Source organism: Elephantulus edwardii, unplaced genomic scaffold (genome assembly GCF_000299155.1).
Source record: "Elephantulus edwardii isolate Elephantulus edwardi_28Jun2011 unplaced genomic scaffold, EleEdw1.0 scaffold00221, whole genome shotgun sequence".
NCBI lineage: Eukaryota > Metazoa > Chordata > Mammalia > Macroscelidea > Macroscelididae > Elephantulus > Elephantulus edwardii.
In genome coordinates, this window is record NW_006399971.1 from 2,782,474 (window position 1) to 2,795,408 (window position 12,935).

At 39.6% G+C, this 12,935-nt stretch overlaps 1 protein-coding gene across 4 annotated transcripts in view; it reads right to left on the bottom strand.

Moving 5' to 3' along the window:
• MAPK9 (mitogen-activated protein kinase 9) overlaps positions 1–12,935 on the bottom strand; it is a 54,971-nt gene that overhangs the window by 11,020 nt on the left and 31,016 nt on the right. For 2 of the 4 annotated variants that reach the window (XM_006898121.1, XM_006898124.1), the window contains exons 5-7: positions 5,767–5,932; positions 4,730–4,801; positions 203–385 (exon numbers count right to left, since the gene is read on the bottom strand). In XM_006898121.1, coding sequence (XP_006898183.1) covers positions 203–385; positions 4,730–4,801; positions 5,767–5,932 — 421 coding nt within the window. Of the gene's footprint in view, positions 1–202; positions 386–4,729; positions 4,802–5,125; positions 5,198–5,766; positions 5,933–12,935 lie in introns of all 4 variants that reach the window. The other 2 variants (XM_006898122.1, XM_006898123.1) reach the window with 1 other exon arrangement.

A 12,935-nucleotide genomic window follows, 5' to 3' on the forward strand; every position in this document is an offset into this window, starting at 1 on the left:
TTTAGTTAAGCCACTTTATTGAGGAAAAACTTGGTCTTTAAGCTTTCTCTCAAAAATGGCTTTCAACATTTCAAACTTCTAGATTATAAATAAGTTTGAGAGTTTCAACAATTTTCTCTACAAACATTCAAGAGCACAAGTAGTAAAAAGCAAAAGCTTTACATGTATTACAGGGGGAAATACAGAATAAAAGATATCATACTTTTTATTTTATCTCGTTCAGATTCTGATGGGAATATCCAATCTGGAAAGAGTTCTTCAAACTTGATTCCAGGATACTTTGGTCTGTTTTCCACATAATTCCTCACAGTTGGCTGAAGTTTCTTCATGAAATCTGCTGATGGTGTTCCTAGCTGCTCAATAACTTTATTCCATTGATCAATATCTAAGAGGTTTCTTGAGGAAAATAAACTTAAATACCTTATATTCATATTACATAAAGTAGTATCATTCAAAGAAAAAATTAAGTTATAAAAACACCCACCAAATAGTAATTAACTGGATCATCCCACTGGGTCAACAGAAGTATGTGGAAATAATATTTAAATGAAATTCAAACCTTTTGCACTCTGTATCTTTACAAGTTTTTCCACTCAAAGTTATCTGGCAACTAAATATGTAAGAATCTGGCTGTGAACCAGCATATTGTCAGAGCCCTGAGATTCTCCACCACTTAGCAGTTGCACACCAAAGGACATCTGGTTAAGCATCTGGGTCTGGTTAAGCAAGCCTTGCTTGGTTCTAGACCCACACCTTTGGTTTACTAGAGATACAACTCTTACAGTTTCTTCTCTCTCCTACACTATTGACATTTTGGTGTCGTTGTGTACCGTAGAGTCATAATCAACCCAAAGCTGACCATCCCGAGGGTTTTCAGAGGCAGTTGACTGCATGGGAGGAGAATGCCCATCCTTCTCTCACGGAGCAGCTGGTGGCCTCAAACCACGTGCCTTCAGGATTGCAACGTAGCTTCTTGCAATTAGGCCACCAGAGCTTGTGTTGTTGTCCTCCAAAGCAGTTACATCATCATTCAAGCATGATGTTTCCTTCTCCCATCTTAAAAACAGCCACCACTGACAGTGACTGTATCAACGGGCTTGAGCACATGAGAGATCCTGAGGATGGAGCAGGATAGGGCATGCTTCATGTTCATAGGGTCACTATGAGTCAAAGTTGACTCAACAGCACCTAACAATAACAAGGGCTTTTGAAGAAGCCTTGGTGGCATAGTGCACATAGTATTAACAGACCACTAACCAAAAGATCAGTGGTTCAAATTCACAAGCTACTGTGATGGAGAAAAATGGACAACCTCAGAAAACCAATGAAGAGTCACTATGAGTCAAAGCTGACTTGACAGCAATGGGCTTACTTTCTTTTGATTACCCTTGGTAGCTATCACCCCATTTCATCCTGTTTGCAGTTAAACTTCTCATAAAGAGCTTACAATAGTTGTATCTCTAACTGCTTGCCTTCCATTTCTACCTTAAGCATATTTACTGGACATTTTCTCTCCAGCTATTGCATGAAAACTGCCCATGACTGAAATATCACTAAACCAACTGTCAGTTCTCAGTCTCTTTTTTTCTTTGTCAGGAAATGTGACCACGTGTATCTTTTTCTCATGTAATCTCCAGGCCTCTCTTTTTTCTGTTTCTTCCCTTTGTTCCTTCTTCCACCATCTCAGGGAGTTTTGTCCTTGGGCCCTTGATAGTGTTTGTCCACAAGCACTCTCTACCAACAGCAAGGTTTCTAATCCCAGTGACAGAATGCCACCCTTCTTCTGAACTCCTTTTTTTATTTTCCTAACAAGGCCTTGGGAAGATTCTACCTGCAAAACAAATGCATAGTTCAAGGCCTTCTCATCACTTTGAGTGCCACTACCCTGAGCAAGCCTCTCCTCCTCTGCTGGACAGCAGCAGCAGCCCTCCAGTGCAGTTCTGCCACTACTCTTGTGTTAGATAATAATCCTCAATAGAGAAGTTGAAAGATGCTCTTAAAAGGTAAATTAGACACGAAGTCTTAAAAAAAAGTGCTCATTTATTATCTGCTCAATTATGCATAAATGGTAATTTTTACAGACCAAAGAGAAAGTAGAAAGGAGGGAAATAACCAAGGTATGGCTAGATGACCATGTGAGTATGGACACACATCACTGTTAATGCACCGCGGGCCCTGAGGGGCAGATGCATTTTACACATAGCAAAGGCAGGCTCAGAGAGGCCCAGAATTTCCCTTCAACATAGTTACCACAAGGAGGAGTCAGAAACTGGTTAGGCCCAAATGGCCTGATTAAAGTTCTTTCATTCTTACAGCGGGAACAAGAGTTCCTTTTGTGCTCCTGATCATAAGTCTCTAAGAGCCTCAGTTAAAGTTTCTGGAATATTTTTCTATACCAAGGATTTTAATCTAATGTCTGAAAACACTAGCAAAACATTAACCTCTGTGATATTTTTTAGAATAATATTAGATGATTTTAGGTATAAAGCGTAATAATTACTGACATTACAAAATGCTAATATCTAAGTAGGGTATTTTTAATTGAGATTTTAATGAAAGTTTATAAAGAACTTGGATTTCCATTCATTCATTCATTGTTGCACATTTTTCTCCCTGTCCCACCTCCCCCAAAGTTAGTTTTGTTTTTTTAAACAGTTCTTTCATTGTAAGTAGGATTTTTTTAAATATAACTAATGATGTACCAAAAATAGCCACATTTTTAATTTCAGTAGTTCTTTTATCAGAGAGTTGGACAATGACTAGGGAGGACAGAAGGAGAGTGATGCTTTTGAGCTATGGTGCTGGAGAAGGGTACTGAATGTACCCTGGACTGCCAGGAAAACAAACAGATTTATCTTGGAGAGGATTAAACCAAGCTACTCCTTGGAGGCAAGGATTCTGGGGCTTCGTCTGACATACTTTGGACATGTTGCCAGGAGGGACGGGTCCTTGAAGAGGGACATCATGCTTGGGAGGGTTGAGGGACAACGCAGGAGGGGAAGACCCTCTATGAGATGGATTGATTCGGTGACTGGGGTAATCGGGATGGGTGTGTCAGAGGCGGTGCGGTTGGTGCAGGATAGAGCAGGGTTTAGGGCTGTTGTGCATAGGGTCGCTATGAGTTGGAAACGACTCGATGGCACATAACAACAACAACAGTTCTTTTATGAAAATATTTCTTTGTTAATAAAATGAGGCAAAAAAATGCCTGCAGATTGGGAAAAATTAAATGTTAAACAAATAATTCCAAATAACTTGTCTTTAGAATACACCCAACTTTCCCTCCCTTTTTTTTAACTTTTCCCTTTTTAATTGAGTTAAGTAGCAAACTAAAATTGCACACTCTGACACAGTATATCTGAGCAAGGATATGAAAACTGCCAGGAATGTGGGTTCTGTGTTTTTGTTTGTTTTTTTTTTTTAAGTTGTACAATAACATACAGAGGTATTCTCTCCTCAGAACAATCAACAACAAAAGATCACAAAGGCAGTATTTGCTCCAGAAGAACGCTCTAGGGTAGAAAGGAATAGGCTAAGAGAGATGAAGCAAGACAATAATCACAAGGAGGCAGCAGAAAGAGTGCTGTTACACTTGGTACTGTCATCAGTGCTGTTCAACAAAATTTACAGAAACTGAACTGAAAATCAATTTGCTCTGTACATTTTCACTCCGAGGATAAACATAAGAGAAAAATGTATTTTACTTCATACTTTATCGGATTGGTCATGCAGAAATATAAATCAGTATGAATAAATTATTTTCATGCCAAGTTTGTGTTGTAAAGAATTTATAAGAAAACCACCCTCACAAAATCACACAAAACATAAAATTCCTTTAATAAAATACATACAAAATACTGATTTCAGAACTTGATTCTTTTTAAAAACAGCCATCAGTTGGGCAATGGCAGAGACTAAGCTTTTATAACAAAATATAAAATCAAACATTAATGAAAATACTATGTAGTCAAAATACAAATGAAAAGGGTGTATGTGAAGAACCATGTTAGAGTGAAAAATATTAAAAATGGAAGAATGGCTATAGGAAGATGGAAGGCTATCATAATTATTCTATCACTTATTTTCCTTTATGCTGTATCATTGATTGGCTGATCACAGTGTAATCCAATCTTCTGCATTTTATATTTACCTTCTCAATGTGTCCAAAAATACCCATAGGTAAAATTTCTATCAAATGTCAGAAGAATAACAAGAAAATTTAGCTCCTTCTAAAATTTCTATTTACTATTTTTCACTTAGGCCTTAACATAATCTGTTTCAGCTCTTATTTGAGGGAAAATATTTTAATGTATAACTAACACAACAGAGTATCAGTTTTATCACACAAGCATACCAGCCAACTAAACTTAAGACAGCTACTTTCCTAGTTAAATTAATTTTATTAATTAAGTAAGCAGTATTTTATTTAAATATCAGCCTATATTTATCAGAATAAATAATTCTTATATACATCAAGCTTTTTTTGATAAAACTAAGAGCTAACTTAAATGGTTTAAGTTTCAACAAAATCATTACATGTAATAAAATAAAAAAACACAAAATAGAACCACTTGGTTTATGATACTACTTTAACAAGCATACAAACTCGATTCGAATACTGTTTAGAATGATGACATTTCCCCTTTGTGAGTTCATAAAAATAGTTAGCTCATTCTGCCTCGGGCATTTATGGAAAGCAAAGCTAGGGTGAGATCCCGGGGAAGGATACGATCAGTACCTTGGAATATCACACAACCTTTCACCAGTTCTCCCATGATGCACCCCACTGACCAGATATCAACTGAAAATAAAATGAAATGAAAAATTATGAAGTGCCATGAACAAAACAAAGGTGAGAAAAAAAAGAATTCTAACAGTGTACTAAACACACAAATATGGAAAAATAAATTGCTAGCTAAGGGTGAACTTTCCACACAATATGAATGATCACTGATCTCTATTTTTCATTTTCAGTTTGTATCAATCTAGGATTTTAGTGCCAAAGATTTAATTAAACAAATGAACAATAACAATAAAAATTCAGAAATAAGCCATGCCCATAAGAGTCCACCCCATCTCCACCCCACCACCGGCCTCCATGTGTGGTCTTCCCTGTGAAGGATACAGTCTCTTCCCGGGAACAGGACTTTATGGAGGACCATTTCTGCCATGATGCACCCGACAGACCAGATGTCCACTACCAAACATCAGGGGATTAAAAACTAGACTGATGTTCTGCATGCCTTTTCCCCAAACCTCCTCCCCAGAGAAGCTCAAAACCATTCAGAACACCAGCTTGCCTAGTACAGTAGCCTTCGGGGAATGCCAACTCTGAGTAGTCACTGCTGAGATGCAGTGTGTTTGGGATGCAAGGGAAGGTCCTGAACTCTGTGGGGCCCAGCTTTACCACATGCCTCTGGCTACATAGGTAAAAAGCTATTATTAACAGGGCATCTGATTTCCTCTTGCTTTCAAGAAGCCAGTCCATAGAGCTTTACTTTACAAAGTGGGAACACATGTTATCAATAAACCAGGGTGCTCTCCTATATGCACACTACACTTATATAACATGTTCAAAAATAGTTTTTCAAAAGTGAATTATTTTAACTAATGGAATATAAAGTTAATTTTTTATCTATGGACTATGATAAATAATATAGTTCTCATATTTCATACAGTTTGAATGAAAGAGGGGAAATACTCTAATAATGACCAACTATATTCTTACAAATAACATTTGCTCTGTCCAGCACAGTCAGTACTCACCATTCTCTTTGTACCCCATGCCCAGGATGACTTCAGGGGCTCGATAATACCGCGTTACCACGTAGGGGGTCATCATGAAGTTAGTGCATGCTGTCCTGGCCAGACCAAAGTCAAGGATCTTAAGGGTGCAATCTGATTTTACTACGATGTTGCTAGGCTTCAAATCCTGGGAAGAAAAGTTTAATAAACTCAAACTAGAAGATCCACTCTTTTAGGAGTTGGTAAAGTAGGTAATATAAAGTGATTTGTTTCTAGTTTCCTTTTTTAAAACTAAGGAATCTAGTATTTCAAATTAAAAACACAAAAACTTATTGTTGGAGAGTCAAAGTTGACATTTAAATAATCCTTTATTTGGCTTCCAAGGCTATAAATTGTCTAGAAGGAGACTGCCCACCTTCCTTCTGAAGGTCCACTGGTGTATTTGAACCATGATGTTTGGAGTAGCAATGCAACTGTCTATGGACTAGGTCATCAGAGATCCTTATTCAGACTTAAAAAAAAAACAAACAAAAAAACAACCCAACGAGAAAAAAAAAACCCACCAAAAAAAACACGGTGCAACCACTATTGAAGAAGATTTGGCACTTTCTCAAAAAGTTGGAAATAGAAATACCATTTAACCCAGCAATGGCACTGCTGAGAATATATCCTAAAGAAACCAGAACCACCATCCAAACAGATATATGCACACCATGTTTACTGCTGCATTATTTAAATAGCAAAGAGAATCCCAGTGCCCATGAACAAACAAATGGATAGAACAACTATGGTATATTCACACAATGGAATACTATGTAGCACTGAAAAAAAATGAACTCATAAAACATTACACAACATGCATAACCCTGGAGGACATTATGCTGAGTGAAACCTTGGTCACAAAAAAAGACAAATACTGTATAGCACCACTGTAATAAAGCAGGTCTGACATGGGGGGGTTGGGAGAAGAAGTTAAGAGTGGATAGATAATGAACACTGCATTGAAACAGATGAAGGAAAGAACTGATTAAAAGGAATATACAATTGGACATTATACGTACAACAGCCCAGAATAAAAGGTACATTGCATAGAGGACTGGGGAGAGGGGTGTAATTGTGCAACAATGAATGACTTTAAAAAAGTAATCTAGGAGTGGGGGAAAGGAGGGAGAAGGGGTACAATGTGTAACGATTTAGGAATGAAAATCTAATTTTTCTGTAAACTTATGTTAAAATCATAGTAAAAAATATTTAAAAAAGACAAATTATTACATAAGTTTAAATCCAACCGTCCCCTTCCACATATTATGTATATAATACACACATACGGGCATATATGCCCAGACATACACTGAACAATATATACCATACACATGCCCACACCTTAAAGTACATATTACATGCCCACACATAATACAACCATGAGCACCACTTTCAGGTGGGCATGTGGCAGAGAAATAGGCCCTTCCTCACATTTTATTGAGAGTGCGGGACAGGGACCCATCAATGCTTTATTTTTAGGAGGCTGAATTTTTTAACATTTGAAATGTTAATACTTGAGCACCCAGCAGTCTCTGAAATCCAATCTGACCTAGAAATAACAGCACAGCCACATGAACAAGGATGGTTGATGTAACTGTTTCTAACCATGGAAACAGAAGACACCACCTCCACAAGGTCTCCTGCTGCAAAACACTCCATTTCTAGACACTTCACCTGTCAGAAAATTGTCAAACTATACTGATTTTGTTGGAACAACATCCTTACCTGCCATCTGCTGAGGAGAAACTATGATATTGAGCTATGAATCTGGTATGTCTATGACATATACAGCAACTGAGAGGTGCCTGAGAAAGGTACTGCCTACGCCAGGGCAGAGGCGGCCTTGCCCTTCAATATCTGCCAGTGGTAAAAAGGTTAAACAGACCAGAGGGTTGCTTCAGATCTTGTCCCATGCCCACGGCCTCTCTCCAATTAACCTCTCCAATATAAAAAAGGTCATCTTTCTAAAACTCAGTGGAACTTATGGTATTAAGGTGGTAGAACAAAGACAGTTCTGCCCTTCAACTCCTGAAAAACATTCCCAAACAAGGAAAATAAACACACAAATTATAAGATAAATGATACTTGTAGGAGTCACAAATACGTGCCACTCAGACTTTGTGGCAGTCAGAAAGGTCCAGTGGTGAGCTGACTTCATCCATGTGTTTATGAAGCGGCCATCCTTCCCAAAGGCTGCTCACAGCCAACAGGTAAGTGGAGCAGGTATACAGAGAGGCCCTTGTTCACTTGCTCTGGGAAAGCAAGCTGAAGATGTGGCAGCTAGACATCTGAATGCTTGGCCAAGGTAGGTCTGTTATTCTAAGTCCAATGACTGTGAAAACCTGGGACCTTGGAGAACAGGATAGAGAAATCTGGATGGATGTCCCTAAGACTTCTGGCTTTCCAGACTCCCATAAGCCCACAGAGTTTAAAGAGGTATCGATCCTTTCCTAGGAAGAGCTGGCATTCCCATTTGCTGGAAGACGCTATAGAAGTCTTTCCTGTTGAGAGGGTGTCCATGCCTTCCACCTCTTCTAGCTACTAGATAAAAGTCAGGGTTAAATTTTAGTGCAACCTGGCTAGCTCTAATAAAGGAGAATATTGTCCACAAGAGGAATCACAGGATGGCCTGGCATGTACTCAGGGAGCAACTCCCTAAAATTTTGAGAGTACTTAGTTGAGGGGCCAGAATGTGAGCCAAGGTAAGCAAGAATCACTGACTTGCTGAGTTAGAGGGAAGAGAATGAACAGTTTCTTGGTCACAAAGTTTAACATAGTGGCAAGAACACAAGTTGTTGTTATGTGGCATTGAGTCACTTGGAACTCATAGTAACCCTATGCACAACAGCTCTGAACCTAGGCCTATCCTGAGCCAATCTCACTGTCTCTGAGACCCTTACTCCCATTACCCCAGTTACTATATTGATACATCTCCTTGAGGGACTTCCTCTCTTGAGCTGTCCCTCCTCCCTTCCAAGCATGATGTCATCACAGATCTGGTCCCCCCATGGCAACATTCCCAAAGTATGTGAGATGAGCTTCAAAATCCTTGCCTCCAAGGAGCAATCTGGTTGCACCCTCTCCAGGACAAAGCCATTTGCTCTCTTGGCAGTCCATGGTATGTTCAATACTCTTCTCCAGCACCACAAATCAAAGATCTATTCTTCTGCATCTATTCTTCTTCTGTCATCTTAGTCATTTTCCAACTCTCTGATGCATAGCAAGCAACCAAGAATACCATGGCCTGGATAAGGTATACCTTGGTCTCTAGACTGACATCAATGCTGTTTAGCACTCTGGAGAGGTCCCTGATGGGAGATTTTCTTGATGTAATTAGTCTTTTGATTTCCTGACTGCTGGTGCCTAGAGTTTTGACTGTGGAACAAGCAAGTTGAAATCATTAACAATCTCTTCTCCATCCATCATAGTGTTGCCAATAGGCTCTGTGATGAGAATCTTTTTGTCTTCTTGATATTCAACTTCAATCCTTATTGAAGACTGCAGTCTTTGACTTTTTTGCTGCAAACACTTTTCCTCTTCAGTTTGGGTGAGCAAAGTTGTGTCATCTGTATAATGCAGGTTGTTGATGAGTGTGATGGTAGCTTTAAAGTTAGGGGTTTTTAGCCATTACAGTTAACCTCCTCTGGTCTCCAGCTACCTTAACTGCAGACTCATGCATGGTCTTGCAAATTAGTAGCAACAGTGGGACTAGTATAAGAGAAAGAATGTTTCCTATAATAGGCATAGACTTGAGGTGAGCAAAACATGTGGCAACAAGACTTGAGGAAGAGTGAGACCCTGGTGATGGTAGTGGAGAGACTGTGGCAAGGTGTGACCTGAGGCTTCTTGTATTTGTGTTGGTCACAGTTAAAGGTTTTGCTGTTCTTGCCAAATGCTTGAAGGAGAAGCTGACTTTATAACTGTTCTGAGGCAAACCTTGCTGGATGATTTGGATTTGACTGCTGAACTGAAATCAGATCTTTGACTAATTGAAGAATTATTGCCTTGGAACTGTTGGGCTAAAACTTGACTTGTATTGTGAGATACCCTTTGCCTCTCCCACTCTCCAACATGATTCCCTAAAAATCCACATTCTCAGTACCACAACTTTAAGTTTGTAAGTCAGCAATGACTAAATGAACCTCTTGCTCTTGGTGGTTGGTGTGGTTATAGGAGCACCATGGGGCTGGGCTAAGGGCTCTTTATCTGCTTTATGCTCTGGGGTGGTGAGGGGCTGTTACTCTCACTCTTTCTGGTCCTTTCAGAAAGACCCTCATGGCCTTGTACCCCCATTTTTCCTCTTTAGACAATGAGTCTTCTTTCAATCCTGATGCCACATTCCTCATAAAGTCCACTCTCTCAAATAATCTGTTCTGCATACAGATTGAAGAAGTATGGAGACAGGACACATCCGTGATGCACTCCTTTTTCTGATTCTGAACCATGTAGTGCAATTGGCACAGGATAGAGCAGGGTTTAGGGCTGTTGTACATAGGGTCGCTATGAGTCGCAAACGACTTGACGGCACATAACAACAACAACAACAACAGTGTTTCCTTGCTCTGCTCTGACAACTGCCTCCTGGTCCAAGTTTATGTTTCACATGAGCACGAGCACAATCAGGTGTTCTAAGATTCCCATTCTCCTCTAGGTTAGTCACAACTTATTGTGATCCACGCAGTCAAATGTCCTTGCATAGTCAAAGAAACACAAACAAGATATCCCTCTGGAACTCTGCTTTCTGTCAAGATTGTGGAGGAGAGCAATGCTTCCATTAACATCTAAAGGATGTAAGCATGGTGGTTATCGTTGTTATCAAATTGATTTTCAACTCACAGTGACAGAGCAAAACTACCCCACAGGGATCTGTAGGCTATAATTTTGAGGGCAGATCACTAAGTCTTTTTTCCTCAGAAGCACCAAACTTAGTTAGCAATTCAACACTTGGTTGTTGCACAACCAAACCCCCTTGCAGGGATGCCCATTTCTCTGTTGTTGCTGGTCGCTGTCCAGTTGATGCTGACACATGATGACCCTGTGTGCATAAGAACTCTGTGGAGTGGAACAGAACTACTCCACAGGGTTCTTAAGGCTATTACTACCAGGCTTATCTTTGAAGGTGCCTCTGAATGGTTTTAAACTGCCAATCTTTTGGCTACTAGCCAGGTACTTTGGTCCCTCTCATCTCTCAACTTAAATCATTAGTTCAACTTTGGAGAAACTATATGGATCTTGGAGAAGGACTACAGGATATCACCGTTTAACCAACTAGTAGTTCTGAGTGCAGCTGCTGTGCCAGTCATTGTATAGTTGTGAGAGCAGATTAGTAAAGTTTTGAGTGTGACGCATGTCCTTTGACTGAGTAAATGCATTCTTATCTATTCTGGTTAAAGACAGGGATTAGAACCAGTTCACTCAAGTGGGATGCATACAACAATTATTTAGAGTTTTATCTTGGACCTGTCTTAAAGTCTAAAGAAATCTGTCCTGGGTTGCCTCAATATTCCAAGGGTAATCTCACTGATTCATGCTTCAAAGTCAGTGTACTTGCTAAGATGCATGAGCTCCAGAGAGAAAATAATAAACTCTCTAAATACTGATCATATTTCAGTAACTTTCTGTTGTCAGGTACTGTTGAGTCAGCTCTTGATTCGTAGTGACTTGATTCAGAGTAAAATCCTGCCTGATGCTGTTCCAGTCCGCAATCTCAGCAGTGTTTAATCCCATTGTTTTAGTAACTATGTTAATCCATCTTGCTGAGGGTCTTCCTCTGGCCCTCTATTTTTCCCTGTATGATGTCATTTTCCAAGCACTGGTCTCTTCTGATAGCATGCCCAATGTATATGAGACGGTATCTCACTATCCCTGCATCTAAAGAACACTCTGGTTCACTTCTTTCAAAACTGATTTGTTTGTTCTTTTAGCAAACCATGGCATATTCAATATTCTTTCCAGTCTCACAATTAAAAGATATTATTTTTCTGTCTTCTTTGTTTATTGTCCAACTTTCACATGTGTATGATGTGACTGAAAATACCATGTCTTAAGTCAAGTGTTAACTTAATCTTTAACCTGATATCTTGCTCTTTAGCACTTTAGAGATGTCCAAAGATCTTTGACAGTAAATTTGCCCAATGTATTATGATGGGAAGGGTGGAGGGTTGGCAAAAGACACTCAACCAGCTGGATGGACACAGTGACTGCTGCAATGGGCTCTTGTGTGTTAGAAGTGTGAGGCTGGCACAGGATGTAACAGGGTTCAGATCTTTTGTTCATGGGGCTGCTATGAATTGTACTCGACAGCACCTAACAACAACAACAACAATACACTGTTAGATCTGTTGACTGCTGCTTCCATGGGTGTTGACTGTGGATCCACATTAAATGAAGTTCTTGATGCTTTCAATCTTTTCTCAATGCACAGTGAACTTTCCAGGGCTCTGGTAATGACAGAAAGCTGGAATGTGAAGCATTTACTGATCATGCATCTGAAATGGGTCAATACAACAACCTAAGCTTTGTTGGACTCATCAATTCACTGAATAGGCTCTGCAATAGTCCACCGAAAGACAGACATGGTCCATAGGTGATAAAGTCCAAACAGAACCTGGGGATATGAGTAAGTTATATGAGCAAGGTGTCTAACCTCCCCTACAGTTATGCCACATTTTGATGTTTACTTAGGGCCATAAAGAGAATTCCATAAACTTGATTTATAAATAGAAGGGCCTGGTGTGTGACTACAAATTGAAAATGGGGAAGGTGCATTATAGTTGGGTAAAGGGGTAGCCTCTAAAGTAAGTGGAAAGAAAATACCTTGCTAGTCAGCAGAGCTGTAAGTGGTTCATCTCTGGGGAGAAGCTGCCTAAAGGAAGGACATATATGCCTAGGCAACAGTCCATAGCTTAGCCATCCGGTCAGTGCCAAGAAAAAAAAAGAGAATTAAAAGACTGAAAGCAGGAGGCTACATGAATAGATATATGGGAGTTGATGTGAAATGTGCAAAGCTCTTGGAACATGCCAGTGCCTACCAGAAAGCATCTGCCATGAAAAAGGCATTGAGTAACCACACAATGTGACTGGTGAGCTGATGTTACTCAACCTTTATCATCAGTCATTCCATAAGAGTCACAACAGGAATATGAATG